Source organism: Bactrocera neohumeralis, unplaced genomic scaffold, assembly GCF_024586455.1.
Source record: "Bactrocera neohumeralis isolate Rockhampton unplaced genomic scaffold, APGP_CSIRO_Bneo_wtdbg2-racon-allhic-juicebox.fasta_v2 cluster09, whole genome shotgun sequence".
In the NCBI taxonomy this organism is placed as follows: Eukaryota; Metazoa; Arthropoda; class Insecta; order Diptera; family Tephritidae; genus Bactrocera; species Bactrocera neohumeralis.
Window position 1 is genome coordinate 490,389 of NW_026089622.1, and position 20,562 is coordinate 510,950.

Consider the following 20,562-nt stretch of genomic DNA (forward strand, 5'->3'; position numbering starts at 1 on the left):
CTTAAAGGATTTGTCCAGGCTGCGACATGTTTTGCTTACATACATACATATGTATATGGATTATACTGATTGTTGTTAATGAACAACGCCTTTTTTTGGGCACAGCTTGTGGAACCGCCAAGGAATTTATAATATCACGACAGAAAATCGCATTGGCAGATGTATCGTCAGGCATTGCGGATTTTTGTTAGATAATGGGCAAATAACGCACAAACATTTATAACAAACATGGAACATAAAAACTGCGCGTTATCTACGGTGTTGAAAAATGCATGATTTCCTTGATAACAACGCGATAAAGTTTTGATGTCAATTCCACCTTCTACGCCAGCGAAGCCGCGGGCTTAGGCCTAGTACATTATACCCAATTTATTTTATAATATAATTTTGTAGACACCAGGATATATTTCACACACTTTAATTTTTACTAGTTGCTGGAATAAATACTGTACCTGTACTCCAACCTAACTCTTATTTAATTGTTAATATTTAAATTGATGTGAGTATCAATGAAATCAAATGTCTACTTCTTCCCACACCGTCCTGACCCACAAACTCGTAAAGTATGTGAGAAAATAGAGTTTAATAAGTACAAGTACAAATAATTCAACAGGTAAACGATAGCAATGCGAAATATATAAAAATAATAATCTCTTTGCAGCTAACTAGACTCGTTTACTTTATATATGATCACTCTTTGGCATTGTTGAAGTCAGTTAGAAACGTACATCAGTCGCGAGTGCACGTCGAATGTATTACTCACTTTAATCAAAACAAAGCGCTTTTCGTCTTACTGTCATACCCTACTTGATGTCAACAATCCCATTTCGTGGCTTTAATTAAAATAACTACGGTGTGAACAGGTTTCAGGGGGGGTTATCCGAATTTGGCCAGATAAGTGATTCGTGTAGTGATTTGTTTTAACATAAAGAGTTATAAAGATATGTATATGCCTATGCATATACTTACCCTAACAAATAACTTCATGTTCTAAACATATTAACCGACAGTGTTTATAATAAAAGTTTTTGGATTAAACACCACTGCGTGGTCGACCATTGTATTGCTATAAATGCGAGTATTAATGATTACTATTAATACTTATTATATACGTATTTATCTACGTGAATAAAAAATCTATTGAAAAATATTTTTTCCACTCCAAGCAAAGAAAATTCATTGATCCTAATTGATATTAGTCATGTGATTTTAAATTGATTAGACACAAAACTTTTCTACAGAATGCTGTAGACTGTAAACACACACTTACGTACATATGTACTTAGGTATAAGTATGTAAAGAATCTACGAATAGATAGCTAATGTACAAACATACTACCATGAATAGTGATAGTGATCAATTCACGGTCGCTTTCAATATTTAAGTAATGGGTTATGCAAATCAAACTCAAGTAATTTATTGTTGCTAATGCTTTAAGTCACGAGTGGAACATTACGCTTAAAATTTAGCTCGTTTTTTATGCCTGAAAAAACTTGTATGACATGCATGTGACATTAAAGCTTAGACCTGTAAATACATGAGCGAATAATTGCATAAGTGGTAGTGAAACTTAATGCATTTTTCAGAAATTTATGCAAGCTTAAAAAAAACTTTCTTTACTGCAAACAAATTGAGGGAACTTTAAATATGAATATTTCAAAAATGGCTTTAGAAACACCAAAATCGGATTTAGATTTCGGTGATAAGGTAAGGGAGCATAACTATATTTTATATATGTATGGATGTATATATATATGTATACGAGATATATAAATAAATTACTATTAAGATTAAAACAATATTTTTAAAAAATTTTGTTTACAAACAGACTTATGGTGTAAACGGTATAATTTATCCTCAAACTATTTGTAAGTAAAGTTTTGCTGACAGTTTGAGTGTAATCGTTTTGTTCTTGTTCTCGTTACGCTTATTTGTAACACCAAAAACTAATCGCTATAAATAGATATAAGGAGAGGGAAATCTTATATCTCAGGCAAAAAATTTATCAATTTTAACAACTTCCTATATATGACAAGAAAGGAAGGGATAAGTTACGTTCAACCTTTTATACTTTTGCATCTTATAAGGTTCAAAGCGGGAGAAATTGCTTCACATAAAACTTTGTATTAAATAAAAAGGGAAGAGCTAAGTTCAGATGTAACGAACATTTTTTATTCTCGCAACCTGCAAGAACCAAATATGAGGAAATACTTTTCAGGTGTTTGCAAAACTTCATATAAAAAATGCTGCAAAAGAAATCAACATTCGTTATACGACGAAATCACCAAATCATTTTGGTATTTTATTAAGTTATTAGGCCTAAACCCTCGGCTCCCCGGGTATATGAGTCTGGTTTATTATGAATGCCACCATCGTAGCTTTGTGAGGTAATTTTTTTTTTTAAGTAAAAAAATATATGTACATGAATATTAAACGGATGCTTATAGTAGAATTTTAATTTTTTATATATGTATGGTATGAATTGTTTTGACTTTTAACAGAAAACGATAATCGGAAAGGATAATTTTCAGCTAAATCGGTTCAGCCGTTCCTAAGACATAAACCTTGGGGCTTGAACAGTTTTGGTTCGATTTGAACAGGTTTTGGTCATAAGGTGACAACGGCACTTTTTATGAAAAGTTTTATCTCGTTATATTAATTGCTTCTTGATTTGCATACTAGAAAGTTAAAGAATCAAATGAAATTTAAAATTGTGTTATTTGGGAAGTAGGAGTGCGTAGGGAAGTCAGAAGACCCCGAATTCGGTTGAAATCGGTCGAACAGATAATTAAATATGTGATTTCACCTAAAGGAGGGTGGTGTCATATCCATTGTCTAATTTTGACCCCGACTCCTTTAAAACCTTCTCATACCATATCAGGGATAAAATTTAAGGTGTTTGGCGTATTTAGTTATTGATGTAGTTCTTGATTTATTTTAGTTGTTTTTTTTAACATTACCGTTATATTACCATTTTCACACTTTCGGTAGGGATCAATATAATATTTGTTCTAAGACAACTTGGTTTTTGTAGCTTTAGGAGTTAAGATATATGGACATTTAACAAATTTTACACCACAGGTGCCCCATACTACTGCGATCTCCTTTGCCAAATAACGGTTATATTTCTTACTTACGTGCTTAGTATAAGGCTTTTATAGACTTTCGTTTAAAGACATTTTGTGGGCGTGGCAGTGGTCCGACTACGACCATCAACGAACTCGTCCTCACTTTTTTACCAAGAAACACTTGTTTGAAGTTTCATCCAAATATATAAATTTTTGCCCAAGTGCAATCATGCACGGACGGACGGACGGACGGACAGACAGATTAATTTTAGCCGATACAGGAGAATGAAGGTATTAGCATATACTCTGCAGCAACATGTTGCAAGAGTATAATAACCAATTCTCTTTTTGGTATTGCGACTTTTTCATTTTGTTGCAAACTTAGACAAGGGGCCCCTCCACTCATTACCGTGGCTGAAGTATACATATGTTTCCTTAATTATAAACTAACAGATGGGCTGAAAGATTGATACATACCGAAAACGTCTGTGCAATGCCTCGAGAATATTTGTCACACTACAATAGACCTTTTTATCAACACTGTAGTTACTGCGCTATTTTTATACCCTGAACAGGGTATATTAAGTTTGTCACGATGTTTGTAACACCCAGAAAGAAGCGTCGGAGACCCTATAAAGTATATATATAAATGATCAGTATGTTGACCTGAGTCGATTTAACCATGTCCGTCTGTCTGTCTGTCCGTCCGTCCGTCCGTCCGTCTGTATACATATATACGAACTAGATATACAAACTTTTGAAATTTTGCACACGTCATTTTCTCTTCAAGAAGCTGCTCGGAATGGCCGATATCGGACCACCATAACATATAGCTGCCATATAAACTGAACGATCGGAATCAAGTTCTTGTATGTAAAACTTTCACATTTGACAATGTATCTTCACCAAATTTGGTATAGATAATGGGCAAATAACGCACAAACATTTATAACAAACATGGAACATAAAAACTGCGCGTTATCTACGGTGTTGAAAAATGCATGATTTCCTTGATAACAACGCAATAAAGTTTTGATGTCAATTCCACCTTCTACGCCAGCGAAGCCGCGGGCTTAGGCCTAGTACATTATACCCAATTTATTTTATAATATAATTTTGTAGACACCAGGATATATTTCACACACTTTAATTTTTACTAGTTGCTGGAATAAATACTGTACCTGTACTCCAACCTAACTCTTATTTAATTGTTAATATGTTAATGGCCGATATCGGACCACCATAACATATAGCTGCCATATAAACTGAACGATCGGAATCAAGTTCTTGTATGTAAAACTTTCACATTTGACAATGTATCTTCACCAAATTTGGTATAGATTATTTTCCAAGGCAACAATGTAATCTCCGAAGAAATTGGTCAGATCGGTTAACTATAGCATATAGCTACCATACAAACTGAACGATCGGAATCAAGTTCTTGTATGGAAAACTTTCACATTTGACAATGTATTTTCACCAAATTTGGTATAGATTATTTTCTAAGGCAACAATGTAATCTCCGAAAAAATTGTTCAGTTCGGATTACTATACCTAGCATATAGCTTCCATTCAAACTGAACACATAGTTAGTAAAAGAAATGCACCTGTGAAGGGTATATTAGCTTCGGTGCAGCCGAAGTTAACGTTTTTTCTTGTTTTACATAATCTAGAGAAGTAGCCGCAATACCTTGTGACGCAAATTTGAGAATTTTTGTTTTGATCCTAAAAATATCTTACAGTACAATCAGTATAACCCATATGTATTATTGTTTACAAAAATTATTGTAATGCAGCATTATCACTGTGTTATAATTTTTATACTATTGCAACCCTTTCCTACAGGGTATAATAGTTTTGTTCACCTAACGGTTGTACGTATCACCTTAAATTAGGCGAGGCAGATATAGGGTTATATAAATAAATGACAAGGATAATGAGAAATGGTGAAATCCGGGTGACTGTCTGTCTGTCCGTCCGTCCGTGCAAGCTGTAACTTGAGTAGAAATTGACACATCTTCATGAAACTTGGTATGCGGGTTTTTTTGTACAAGAATACGAGTTCGTAGGTGGGTGTAATCGGACCACTGCCACACCCAGAAATCGCTATTAACCGAAAACCTATAAATTGTCATAACTAAGCACTAGAAAACTAAACTAAAACTTTGAAAAAGTTTGCGTGCTCCGTCCTCTAATAAGTTTTATGTACATAAGTATCTCCTAAACCACTAAAACTGAAACAATCAATTTTGTTTAGTACAAATAATATGAAAACTCCTATCGTCCTATACAAATCAGAAAGCAATTGATATAACGGGCTAAAACTTTGTATTAGTAATTCCTTTAATGTATACCACCTTATGGTAACAAACTGTGTTTTACTCTTAACAGTCCTGTTTTTGAAGAGCATTCAATTTCCCATAAGATAACAAAATCTGATTGGCGGTGAACCTTCCGTTACAATTAAGAGCTCATTCTTGGAGAGCCTTCCTTACAGGTTTCTGTCAACCAATTTTTCAGAGTACCAAGCGAAAAACAACATTCGTGTTTTTGATCTAGCCTATTGTCTATTTTCAATAGTTTTAGGTGTTACTAAATGTTGTTAGGTGACTATTTTATGTTGATTTTGTGCAACCCGTTGTGAGAGTAAAAAAATACAAATAATTATTTAATAATCTAGTTTCGATTTTGACTTAATCTGTGAAAACTGTGATAAAACTCACCTAAGGGAGATAAGGGAATTATGTTCCGCTGTGTTTGAAGATCCTCTGTTTCTCTACGGTTTATAAATTCGTGGTTGTCTTATCTAAATATTTTTGCAAATTTTTACATTAAAAAATTGTGGAAAATAAATTAGATTTTCAATTCAGAATCTTATAGCATGCCTGGGATTTGACATTGAGGCACGATTCCGATTACTTTGGCGGAGGGATAAACAAACCGAATTTCCATATAAATGGGATATGCGCGGATAGGGGAGCTTCTCCAGAGAAGAAATATCCAAAAATAATATAAAAATAACTTTTATTTCTTAAAATATTCATGATTAAAAGTTCAAAAATTTGCACTAATAACACATGGTATTTCTCTATGTTTCACTAATTTTTTTCACGTTTTTCACTCTGTATACTTAAATATACACTCGAGCCTTGCCACATCTTAAACAGCAAATATGTAGGATTTTTAACAATTTTTCTTTGTTTGTTTTTTCGCGTGATTCTTTTTTCTATATTAACAATAAAAAAAATACTTTCTACATATGTACGAGTATATGTGTAATATGTGATTTATGTGACTGAAGTACTTTCGCGTAGTACTTCTTTCTGCGTTGGCGGCCTTTAAAAAAATAACCCTGCTCGAGCGAATATCTGGGGTGACTTAAGTACTTCGGTATAGTACTCCTTTCTGTGTTAAAATAAAAAAAAAAACATATTGAGTTTCGTTATAAAGTGGCTATATTTGTTGGTTATCTTGCACTAATACGAGTATTGAAACAAAATTTGAGTTTTCGTTATAAAATGGTTAAATTTTGGTTATTATATCTGTCAGCGCTTTCCATTTATTTTTGATAATAAGTTGTTCTGTATATTTTATGACAATATATATAATATTATTATATAATATTACTATATAAAATTACTTATTTGTTAATTAAATTAAATAAAAAACATATTCATATGAATGGATAGAGGCATTTATGGGAAAAAAGGAATTTCAGCGAATTTCCTTATTATCACATGGCAGCGCTCCATTTCGTCGTAATTTTTAGCAAACACATGATGTTCACTACGAGTGTAAAATATAATTTTTAAAATAAAGATTTCTTCGGTAAAAAAAAACTGTCAAAAGTGTAAAATGTGGATTTATTTAAAAGTTTATAGTTTAATTTAATTAATTTGAAGTAAAAAATGTGAGTAAAGTGTGTTTGATGTGGTAAAATAGCTTGTTGAAATGTCGAATTTTAGGAATTTTTGAACTTGAAGGTCCCTATAACCCAATATATTTTTTAATCAGGAGGACTTCCTCTTTCCAACGATACCTTCAAATCGCGGCACCAAAGAAATCGGAATAGTGCCGACATTGAAAACTGAATTTTTATTTTGTAATTTATTAGTAAAAATTAATAATTAAGACTATAATTTGCAATCAAAAAATCAGAATTAAAAATTGATAAATTATAAATAGCTTGAATGTGTAAAAACGTCAACCGATTTTATAGCTCAATTGAGCAAGCTAACTTCATACGTACGCTTCAGGTAATGACCGACGTGCCGCGCTTGCGTAGTGACAACGTAGTTGTTGTTGTTATCTTTTGTTGCCATTCTACGTTTCTACCATACGTAACGCGGATATTTGCGAAAATGGAAATCTTCCCGTAGAGCCCAGTTAGCTGGTTGCTCTCTTAGAACGCGGGGTTGCTAGTCTCGATGTTATGCCGTAATTAAAAAATAAGCATAAATATATTTATAATATCGAATACAATTACAGTTGAACTTCCCTACCTCGAATCCATAATCCATAAAAAACTTCGAGTTAGAGCTACTTCGAGTCTTGAAAGAAAACTTGACCTATATTGCCATTTAAAGAGTTCGAGTTATGGAAGTTCAATTGTATTTAGAAGTATTGATATTTTACATTATGAAAAATTATAGCTGAAAAGCTAGATGTGGGCCAAACTATTTATAACAAGTAAGGAAGGGCTAAGTTCGGGTGTCACCGAACATTTTATACTCTCGCATGATAAAGTGATAATCGAGATTTCATTATACGTCATTTACATATTTTTCAAATACCGTATTTGTGTAAAGTTTTATTCCGCTATCATCATTGATTCCTAATGTACATATACTTACATGTATTATACAGAGAAGGCATCAGATGGAATTCAAAATAGCGTTATATTGGAAGAAGGCGTGGTTGTTAACCGATTTCACCCATATTTCGTACATGTTATCAGGGTGTTAAGAAAATATTATATACCGAATTTCATTGAAATCGGTGAAGTAGTTCCTGAGATATGGTTTTTGGTCCATAAGTGGGCGAGGCCACGCCCATTTTCAATTTTTAAAAAAAGCCTGGGTGCAGCTTCCTTCTGCAATTTCTTCCGTAAAATTTAGTGTTTCTGACGTTTTTTGTTAGTCGGTTAACGCACTTTTAGTGATTTTCAACATAACCTTTGTATGGGAGGTGGCCGTGGTTATTATCCGATTTCTTAAATTTTTGAACTGTATATGGAAAGAAAACGACTCTGTAGAGTTTGGTTGACATAGCTATAGTAGTTTCCGAGATATGTACAAAAAACTTGGTAGGGGGCGGGGCCACGCCCACTTTTCCAAAGAAATTGCGTCCAAATATGCCCCTCCCTAATGCGATCCTTTGTGCCAAATTTCATTTTAATATCTTTATTTATGGCTTAGTTATGACACTTTATAGCTTTTCGGTTTCCGCCATTTTGTGGGCGTGGCAGTGGGCCAATTTTGCCCATCTTCAAACCTAACCTTCTTATGGAGCCAGGGAATACGTGTACCAAGTTTCATCATGATATCTCAATTTTTACTCAAGTTACAGCTTGCACGGACGGACGGACGGACAGACGGACAGACAGACATCCGGATTTCGACTCTACTCGTCACCCTGATCACTTTGGTATATATAACCCTATATCTGACTCTTTTAGTTTTACGACTTACAAACAACCGTTATGTGAACAAAACTATAATACTCTCCTTAGCAACATTGTTGCGAGAGTATAAAAATTGAGTAAAGGCAAAATGACGCTCTATCGTTCAGTCGTTGTCCATACATTCATGGATAATATGATACGAGACTCTTTGATTCGAGAGAGAGCTGTCAAAACTCGCATTTTTTATAACATTTGTCAATGATGCCACTGCTGAAAAGCATTATATTGAGTATGTAAAAAATTATACAAAACACTAAATTAAACACTTTGAAAATGCATACATATATAAAGGCTAAAACGCAAAATCATTAATAAATTTACATAAACATTTATTTTGCCAAGATATGTTCGCACAGTTCAATGAAATTTCATTTTACACTAATATCGTCAAGTAATTATAGCGCTTTACTTCTGGCATCCCGCCTTTTCTGAAATCAACTGTCAAAAATTCCCTGATGTCCTTGGCTGTCAAATAATCAGGGAATGCGTTTGAGGGAAAAATGAGAGCCAATGCGAGAGTCTCGTATCATATTATCCATGAAACATTGACAAAACAATATCGAGAGTGGTCGTGCCGCTAAGAGAAATGTGCCCTGTAGGGTTTTTTTCATTGCGAATGCTGTATGGCAGAGGGGGGGCATATTAGCCCTCTGTGGCATTTTGCACCTTTCGGGCACGCGTGCACATTTTGATGGTTAGATGAGGGGATCATCGGAGGCAAACATGAAGAGGGAATTGAGAGCTACGTATTTTACTACTCCTTGTTTACAAATGACAGGGCGCGTATATATGGGTAGTTGCACTGTGGGTAACAATTGTAAAATGGCATAACAATTGTAAGTTTCTTTATAACTACCATCAATTTATAAAATGTAACACAAATAATAAAAAGTATAATAAATATTTCGAAAGATGTTCTTTGGTTAAAGTTCCAGCTGCTTCCAAATTAATGAATTAATTTTTCTTTTTAAATTTTGGACACTGTTTTCTATCGCTGATAACATTTCTGCACATTTAAATTATAATAACTTCAATTTATGAACCACTGTTTATTCAAACACATATGCACAAATGAGCGCTCAGCACACATGCATTAGCGGTTGTATAATATTTGTGTGCTTAGCCACTCTCAACTAATAATGCCATACTTCGAAAATCTATTTTTACTTGATTTTTTATTTTTTAAAAATATGTGTTCCCTTTCTAAAGTGCGTATTATTATTTTAATACATTTCCAGAGGCAACTTAGACTTAACTTTAAAATTTAATAAAACAAGTAAGGAAGGGTAAGTTCGGGTGTCACCGAACATTTTATACTCTCGCATGATAAAGTGATAATCGAGATTTCATTATACGTCATTTACATATTTTTCAAATACCGTATTTGTGTAAAGTTTTATTCCGCTATCATCATTGGTTCCTAATGTATATATTATACAGAGAAGGCATCAGATGGATTTCAAAATAGCGTTATATTGGAAGAAGGCGTGGTTGTTAACCGATTTCACCCATATTTCGTACATGTTATCAGGGTGTTAAGAAAATATTATATACCGAATTTCATTGAAATCGGTGAAGTAGTTCCTGAGATATGGTTTTTGGTCCATAAGTGGGCGAGCCCACGCCCATTTTCAATTTAAAAAAAAAAGCCTGGGTGCAGCTTCCTTCTGCAATTTCATCCGTAAAATTTAGTGTTTCTGACGTTTTTTGTTAGTCGGTTAACGCACTTTTAGTGATTTTGAACATAACCTTTGTATGGGAGGTGGGCGTGGTTATTATCCGATTTCTTCCATTTTTGAAATCTATATGGAAATACCTGAAGAAAACGACTCTGTAGACTTTGGTTGACATAGCTATAGTAGTTTCCGAGATATGTACCACTTTTCCAAAAAAATTACGTCCGAATATGTCCCTACCTAATGCGATCCTTTGCGCCGAATTTCACTTTAATATCTTTATTTATGGCTTAGTTATGACACTTTATAGGTTTTTGGTTTCCGCCATTTTGTGGGCGTGACAGTAGGCCGATTTTACCCATCTTCGAACTTAACCTTCTTATGGAGCCAAGGAATACGTGTACCAAGTTTCATCATGATATCTCAATTTTTACTTAAGTTACAGCGTGCACGGACGGACGGACGGACAGACAGACATCCGGATTTCAACTCTACTCGTCACCCTGATCACTTTGGTATATATAATCCTATATCTGACTCTTTTAGTTTTAGGACTTACAAAGAACCGTTATGTGAACAAAACTATAATACTCTCCTTAGCAACTTTGTTGCGAGTGTATAAAAACAAGTAAGGAAGGGCTAAGTTCGGGTGTCACCGAACATTTTATACTCTCGCATGATAAAGTGATAATCGAGATTTCATTATCCGTCATTTACATATTTTCCAAATTCCGTATTTGTGTAAAGTTTTATTCCGCTATAATCATTGGTGCCTAATGTATGTGGTATATATTATACAAAGAAGGCATCAGATGGAATTCAAAATAGCGTTATATTGGAAGAAGGCGTGGTTGTGAACCGATTTAACCCATATTTTGTACATGTCATCAGGGTGTTAAGAAAATATTATATACCGAATTCCATTGAAATCGGTCTAGTAGTTCCCGAGATATGGTTTTTAGTCCATAAGTGGGCGACGCCACGTCCATGTTCAATTTTTAAGAAAAGCCTGGGTGCAGCTTCCTTCTGCCATTTCTTCCGTAAAATTTAGTGTTTCTGACGTTTTTTGTTGGTCGGTTAATGCACTTTTCGTGATTTTCAACATACCCTTGTTTGGGAGGTGGGCGAGATTCCGTTCGTCTGTCCGCCCGTCCGTCCGTGCAAGCTGTAACTTAAGTAAAAACTGAGATATCACGATGAAACTTGGTACACGTATTTTCTGTCTCCATAAGAAGGTTAAGTTCGAAGATGGGCAAAATCGGCAGACTGCTACGCCCACAAAATGGCGGAAACCGAAAACCTATAAAGTGTCATAACTAAGCCATAATTAAAGATATTAAAGTGAAATCTGGCACAAAGGATCGCATTAGGAAGGTGCATATTTGGACGTACTTTTTTTAGAAAAGTTTTGGGCGTGGCGTCGCCCATTTATGGACCAAAAATCATATCTCAGGAACTACTTCACCGATTTCAGTGAAATTCGGTATATAATATTTTCTAAACGCGCTGATGACCTATACGAAATATGGGTGGAATCGGTTAACAACCACGCCTTCTTCCAATATAACGCTATTTTGAATTCCATCTGATGCCTTCTCTGTATAATATATGTATACTACATACATTAGGCACCAATGATTATAGCGGAATAAAACTTTACACAAATACAGTATTTGAAAAATATGTAAATGACGGATAATGAAATCTCGATTATCACTTTATCATGCGAGGGTATAAAATGTTCGGTGACACTCGAACTTAGCCCTTCCTTACTTGTTTATATGTGTAGATATACAAAACTGCCTTGCAGAAAAGATTTCCAAATTGTAACTTAAATGAATTTTTTAGAACTGGCATCATCACCATTAACCGTTTTATCACATATACATTGGTGTGAACAAAATAGGAACAACAATATGGTATTTTGCAGTTTTAAAATATTCTGTTTTCTTATTAAACAAAATTGTTTTTAGATACAACTATAACTTATATAACTTTTTCCTAACAGTGTTTAGAATTTCCCACCATACAAAGGTAAATAAAAACAAATATTAATATGTAACTCTAAAACCTGCAAAATATTTTTACCTCTTTTTGTTCACACAAGTGTACAATTCCGATATGAAGTAAATTTCCGCTCTTTAATTTGTGTACAATGTCAGTATTACCGCAACCATTCTGCGATGGATTGTAGTTTCGTAGGAATGTCATTGATTTAAACTCAAACTAATATTCTCCTTATCTAGCCCTCGTTCGCACTTTGCTAACTTTGCGGGCTAAAAATTTGCCCATCCCTGTTCTATGGTGTTAGAAATACATTTTGTGTTTTAAATAAAATGAAGATTTTATGGTCTAATATATTTATTTTAGTCGTAGATCACTCCAAAACGAATTTTGAGAAGGTTGTCCAAAATCAGTTGTTGTTGCCGAAAATATTGATACTGTTCGTAAATCGTGGGAGACAACTATGGGTATTAATGGTACTAGCATACATTCAATTATGTATGAACATTTGAATGAAAAAAAAAGTGGAACCCACAAAATTTGTCAATCGCTCAAAAAAATACTCGTGTTAATTTGTCGAAATAAATGTTAACAAAATACCATAACGAGGCGTCTGTGATATCGTGACAGGTGATAAATCGTGGATTTGCACGTATGAGCCCGAAAGTAAACAGCATTTGACTGTATGGGAGTTTCAAGAAGAGCTGAATCCAACAAAAGTTGTTCGACCACGAAGCACTGCCAAGCAAATGGTTGCTGGTTTGTTTTTTTGGAGAAACTCCCATAATACTGGAACAAAAAAGAACAGCAAATTCTGCTTGGCATACAACCATTTGTTTGCCAGCTGTTTTCAAGAAATCATGAAAACCTTCCACCGAAGATGCATCCCTCTTCACCACGAGAATGCTTTCTCTCACACATCGACTATGAAAACTGCACTCAAAACATCGATTTGATGAGTCATCCTCTGCATAATCCTGACTTGGCAGAGAATAACTTATTTTCGTTTCTGCTCTTAAAAATTAAACTAAAAGATCAACGATTTTTGTCACCTGTAGAGGCGGTTGATATGTTCTAAAGGCATGTTTTAGAGATATCTCAATCAGAGTGGCAAAAGTTCGGCAATTGGTTACGCATGCATGCAAAAGTGTATAGATCTTAATTGAGAATAATTGGAAGAACAATAAGGCTATTTCGATGATTAAATTTTGTTTTTATTCTTGAATCGAATTCTTGTTATAGTAAAAAATAAGATCTTAGAAGTCTTTAGGTAAATTTTTGCATTTATGTGCTCTTATTATCAGACCAAAAATTCAAATCTCTCTTTCAACTACTTATTGAAACATTATAAAGACTATTTTGTAGAGCAACAAATTTTCTACGAAACCATGAGTTTTCCAATTTAAAATTCATTGGATTATACAATTTTGCTTTAAAAGATCTGCTGTTTATACCTTTTAAATTATTGTAATTTACGAAAAAATCGAAAAAATCTTAAAAGACCATTTCATAAGCATCCAATTTCCTACAAAAACTATGGAACGAGCTATTATTTCAAGTATTTGGAAGCGAGATTTCAAATTTTTTATCTGATAATAAGAAAACATGAATTATAAAGACTATTTTGTAGAGCAACAAATTTTCTACGAAGCCATGAGTTTTCCAATTTAAAATTCATTAGATTATACAATTTTGCTTTAAAAGATCTGCCGTTTATACCTTTTAAATTATTGTAATTTACGAAAAAATCGAAAAAATCTTAAAAGACCATTTCATAAGCATCCAATTTCCTACAAAAACTATGGAACGAGCTATTATTTCAAGTAGTTGGAAGCGAGATTTCAAATTTTTTATCTGATAATAAGAAAACATGAAAAATCGTCACTTAATTAATACACTTCATAAATACAAAGGATTCCTTTCAATATATTCTTCTTCTTATTCCGATCGTTCAGTTGGTAGAACAGCTATGTGCTATGTTATCTAATCTAAACAATTTCTGCGGAGATTGCATTCCTACAGTCTCACTTTTGATGGTAAACCAACTGGTTTATGTTCTCATAAATTCCACAATCGATGAGGATGGAACTACAAAGCGGTAAGGACGCCTATGAATTACTGCCCGAAGTATTCAAATAAGGCGGCAAGGTACTGACAAGGTGCGTGCATCAGCTTATTTGCAAGATATGGTCGGATGAAACCATGTCCAACGATTATCTAAGTTTGCTTTGCCTAAATCCACAAAAAGGAGGACCCCACAATCTGCGCCAAAAACCGTAGGGTAAGCATCCCTAATATCGCATAGAAGGTTTTATTGGCGATAGTGTGTGAAGACTAAAGCCTACCGTCAATAAACTGATTGGACCTTACGGCTTTACAACCGAAAAATTTACAATCGACCAGATTTTCACCATGCGCCACCTCTTCGTCAATTTTAAATCCGCCTTCCAGAGCTCAAAAAGAAACAGTCTTTATACCGCTTTGTCAGAACTTGATATCCGCGCAAAACTAATACGGCTGTGTAAACTGCCGTTGAGTAACACCAAAAGCTCCGTCAGTATGGGCGAAGACCACTCCGAGCCCTTCGATACCAAGTGAGGTTTCAGGCAAGGAGACTCCCTATCGTGTGATTTCTTCCGTATGCTGCTAGAAAAAGTAATACGAGCTACAAACCTAAATAAGGAAGGCATAATAATCTCTAAAAGAGTGTTCAGCTGTTGGCGTACACAGATGTCATCGATATCATTGCCCTCAATATCCGCGCCGTTAGTTCTGCTTTCTCCAGACTGGATAAGGACGCGAAGCAAATGGGTCTGGTAGTGAACGAGGGTAAGACGAAATTTCTTCTGTCATCAAACAAACACCAACAACAACATCAGCCTTCAAATCTAGAATTACTCTTGGCTACTTTGGATTAAGTAGACAAAAGTAAAGCCCTCTCTCGACGAACAAGGACCAAATTCTATAAGTCCCTCATTTTTCCTTTTATGATATTTGGAGCGTCTTTGACATAGAATCAAGAAGCAGCAGCTACGCTGGCTGGGTAATTTTGTCCGGATGGAAGAAAACACTCCAACTTTGAAGGTTTTCGATTCACTACCCGCCGGTGAAAGCAGTCCTCTTTTGATTGGAGAAATCAAGTGTGGAAGGACTCTCCGATTGGCGCCAAATAGTAAAAAGAAAAACTTAACTCGGCTATAACCGATGTGTCAGGGTTAATAAAGAAAAAGAAAAATGCGAGTTTTGACAGCTCTCTCTCGAACCAAAGAGTCTCGTATCAAGTTATCTATGCAACAATTATTACGCCGTAGAAATGATGTACCAGTTGCTCCGATGATAAAATGATACGAAACTCTTGGTTTGGTGACAGCGCTGTCAAAATGCGCATTTTTTAAAGTATTAATCAGTTATACAATGCTAAATAAATTGGAGTTGGGCATTATTAAATATTTATTTAGAAATTTCACATCACCATTGAGGTATGCAAAAGGCGCGTTACCGAAGTTAGTTTTGGGTGCTCGGTTCTCCAGTAGGCCTATATCACCCATATAAGTATATAAATAATTTTACAAACTACCACTTCTAATTCTACAGAATTTCAACAACTCACTGATTTTGGCAGTTCGTTTTAGCGCTATTCTTCTGGCATCCCGCCTTTTTCACTAATTGCTGTTTGACGGGACCCTGATTTGTGTGCCAGCTCAGGAAAAAGATCAGGGTCCGCTGCCAGCTGCAAGGCGAGAGAGTAACAAAAGAGTTTCATATCATTTATCTTTGGTTGCTTTCTGACTACGCAACGAGCCAGACGTGCGCGACTAGGAAAATATACGCATGTACATACATATGAACGCATTAATATGCCCTTTATTACTGAGTAACTATTACATTTTTTCTTTGTAGAACATATAAACTGATGCACTGTTTTAAGTAACAGTTATTTGATGTTAATTGTTCAATTAAAAATACTATTATTATTTATTGATTTCTTTTATAATACCAGAATAATTATAAATCATTGTGTTGTTAGTTGGAACAGAAGCTTTAGAAAATATTTTGCAGACTATTTTCATACATAAACGATTTGAAGGAATATGTAAGAATGTCAATCACTACTCTAGAATATTGAATATGAACTCTCTGTGACTTAACTTTTTAATTTTTAACTACTTCCGTGCTTGGAATTAACTTTTTTAATCCGTATTTTGATTAAAAAACTAAAATTAATTAATTTAATTCAATAATGTATTAATTATTGGAAGCCTGGCTCCCACTCTCAAATAAACAATATGTACATACATACTTACATACACTTCAATATGGGTTACAACTCTCGCTAGTTAACTATTTACAATAAGATAAAATACAATTGATAAAAAATCGAAAGTCTCACAAGTCGATGTTACCTTAACGCGAGCTAAACTAAATATCAGATGTTTCTCAGCTAATATTAATTAACAAGTGAGGAATAGCTATGTAAGTTCTGATGTAACCGAAAGTTTTGTACTTTCACAATTTTTAGAAAACAAAGACGGGGACGAGGAATTGAGAATATTTTATGTCTCACCTAAGATCAAGCGAGATAGATATAAGGTTATATATTTATAAATGTTCGGGATGACGAGAAAAGTTTAAGTCCAAGTGACTGTCCGTCTCTCCGTGCATCCGTGCAAGATGTAACTTGAGTAAAAATAATTTAGATATCTTCATGAAACTTGGTACGCTGATTTCTTAGTACAAAAAAATTACGAGTTCGTAGATGGACGTAATTGGACCACTGCCACGCCTGCAAAACGCCATTAAACGAAAATCTATGAAGTGCAATAACTAAGCACTAAATTAAAAACTTTTGAAAAAGTGGGCGTGGCCCCATCCTCTCATAAGTTTAATGCACACATCTTCTAAGCCACTAAAGCTGCAGCAACCAAACTTGTCTACCGCAAATATTATGAGAACTCCTACCAATAGTGGGAAAGTGGATGAAATAGGAAGGCAACCCCGATCGGGAGTGACGGTTAAAAACTACTAAAGGCGGATAAATCAATAAGTAAATACGCCAGAGATATTAAATTTTACCTCCGAGATGGTATGAGAAGGCTTTTTATCTTGCCTCGTTCACTTCCAAATCCATTTTCTTTGCTTCCTTATCCAGTCTGGAGAAAGCAGAACTCACCTGCGCGGATGTAGAGGCCAATGATATCAATATCATCAGCATACGCCAACACCTGTACACTCTTATAGAAGATTGTACCTGCTCGATTAAGTTCTGCAGCTCGAATATTGTTCTCCAGCAGCAGATTGAAGAAATCGCACGATAGGGAGTCACATTGCCTGAAACCTCGTCAGTTTACACAGCCGTATTAGTTTTTAGGGGATACCAAATTCAGACACCGCGGCATAGAAGCAGCACCTTTTTGCTCTGCCGAAAGCAGCTTTAAAATCGACGAAGAGGTCAAGTGTATCGATCGTCCTTTCACGGGTCTTTTCAAAGATTTTTTTTTTCGCATGGTGAATATTTGGTCAGTTGTTGATTTGCCAAAACTAAAGCCACACTGATAAAGTCCAATCAGTTTGTTGACGGTGAGTTTTAGTCTTTCACACAATATGCTCTATAGAACCTTATATACAATGTTGAGAAGGCTTATCCTACAGTAGTTGGTGCAGATTTGGGGGTCTCCCTTTTTGTGGATTGGACAGAGCACACTTAAATTCCAATCGTAGGGCATGTTTTCGTCTAACCATATTCTGACACTGATGCATGCTCCTTATCAGTTCTTCGCGGCCGATAATCCATCGGCACCCCCTCCCCGCTTTGTTGTTCTTGAGCCGGGTAATTGCTATTCGAACTTCTTCACGGTCGGGCAATTAATCGTCTGTTTTATACTTTCACATTCATCAGACTGAAGAAGTGTTCCCTCCATAGTTTTAGTATGATCTGGGCATCAGTCATTTGATCATTTCTGTGGGTTCAATAAGAGTATGCTCCGGTCTTGAAACCTTCTGTTAGTCGCCGCATTTTTTCATAGAATTTTCGAGTCTAACCGCTGTCGGCCAGCGTGTCAAGCTCTTCGTACTTTCGACCTCTATCTTTTTTTTTATCTGCAATGCAATAAAATCTGGTAGATTGGCGAAAATCAATACGTTTAATATATAAAAACTGGGGTAATTCGTGGACTACATAAACTGCGGGACTGATTAAGATATGAGTCATGCTGCCTGTTTCAGATTTTATGTGCTTAGCGTCCTTTGTTGGCCACTCGTAGTCCACTACAAAGAATTGTTCCATTGATGGAAAGCTTAATCTAAAACTCACCCATCCAAACGGGGTTAGAACTCCGAAAAAACAGCCCTTGGTCGGGTAAAATGAATGTGAATGAATGATAAAACTTGGTATCGAGTTCACAGATGGGCATAATCGCACCACGTCTACAAAACGCCATTATTAAGATATGAAATTAAGATATGAAACTCTAATTTGGCATATAGATCGCAGAAGCAAGGGGCATCTGTGGGCAAATAATTGCGAAAAAGTAGGCGTGGCCTCGCCCTCTAATAAGTTAATTGTACATAACTAAACCACTAAAGCTACAATCACCACATTCGCCTAGCGAATCACCAAATATTATAAGAGATCCTACCGACAGTGTGAAAATAGATGAAATCGATAAGCCCGATCAATCTCTATATAACGGTACTGCTACAAATTACTAAATGCGTGATAAATGAATAATTAAATACAGAGACTTTAAATTTACTCCCGAAGTAGTTTTTAATAAAGCCTGGGTCAAAATTGGACGATGGGCGTGCCACCGCCTACTTTTAAGTAAAATCACAGATCTTGAGATCCGCCCGACTAATTTCCACTCGAGTGCGTGCGATTGCTCTGACATACTTCGCTTAATTTCAATATGATACAATTTTAAATTCTACAAACAACAATTAAGTGAACTAAAGCATTGAACTCTTAACCCTCATCGAGACCCTCGGGTCTGGCCAGGCGTATTTTGTTTTCAAATGTTATTTAAATATATTTAGAGTGTAGCAAACGACTTGCGCTTCCAGGTAGCTTCCTAGAATTTTATTGTCTATAGAATTCAGAAAAAAAATTCAAGGATATCGTATCGAAAAGGACGAAAAAAGGATATTATAATATTACACCTTAGTGCACGAATGGTGGTTGGTTAGACCCCATATATTTTGTATGAAAATATATGCAGGGGTGTTGTGGAATCCAAGACAGAATTGCTTAGCTGTCAGAATTGCAAACCAATTCTGATTTTCAATGGTGTCACAGAATCTGATTGGATTTTCGTCTTTTCGAACATTCGCAAAACCAATATTCGAATTAGCTGTGTACTAATGTGACAAAACTTGCAAATGAATTCATTTGGAAGCAATACTATTAAAGTTTTTAATGAGTTCCGAATTAAAGAAAGATTTTAAGAGAATGAATAAAGACGCTTTTGGATGTTAAATTACGTTTTGTAAATCTAATATCTTTAAATATCCGGATTTTTTTCCCAAAAACTCAATAATTAAAACATTTTGTGTTTTATACTTATGTTTTCCCCTATAGAAATAAAGATAAATTAATTCGAAATAATAAAATAACTTGATTTCTTAACTTATATTTCAAATCTGTGAGCGACTATCTTCTTGCTTTGTTTCTGATAGCAAAACCGATAAAATTGGTTTCCGTGACACCCGAAACCGATACAAATTCTGTTTCGAATATCAAAGCAATAATATCAGAATTCATGACACCTACTTCTTTTTTTGATCGGTTTCAATTCTGATTCCGACAACTATCAGATTCCACAACACCCCTGATGAACTTTGGTATGTTTCTATCACTTCGCACGGTTGATTTATCTGTTTTCATGTTCGTTACATATCCAAATTGGTTTGTATGTTTATCTAGGTCAAATACTTTAGCCGCTAGAGCATTTTAAAGGTTAAGAAAAATGTAATTTTTCTCAAAATGCTACATTTTTTGTGAACGCCATTGCCACGCCAAGCGTGAACAAGGCAGTCAATTTGATTTCAACCAAATCGAGAGGTAAGAAATTTCAAAAATGTATCTATATTGTTCATATGTATGTATATGAGCGTAAATACAACACCTATTTCCAT

At 34.9% G+C, this 20,562-nt stretch overlaps 1 protein-coding gene across 2 annotated transcripts in view; it reads left to right on the forward strand.

Moving 5' to 3' along the window:
• Window positions 1-705: 705 nt before the first annotated feature.
• Window positions 706-20,562, forward strand: part of LOC126763893 (adenosylhomocysteinase-like 1) — a 29,203-nt gene continuing 9,346 nt past the window's right edge. Inside the window, exons 1-2 of one of the 2 annotated variants that reach the window (XM_050481656.1) lie at window positions 706-863; window positions 1,588-1,708. In XM_050481656.1, the coding sequence (XP_050337613.1) occupies window positions 1,649-1,708 (60 nt within the window). In that variant the 5' untranslated portion in view covers window positions 706-863; window positions 1,588-1,648. The remainder of the gene's footprint in view (window positions 864-1,587; window positions 1,709-20,562) is intronic. The other variant, XM_050481657.1, reaches the window with a different exon arrangement.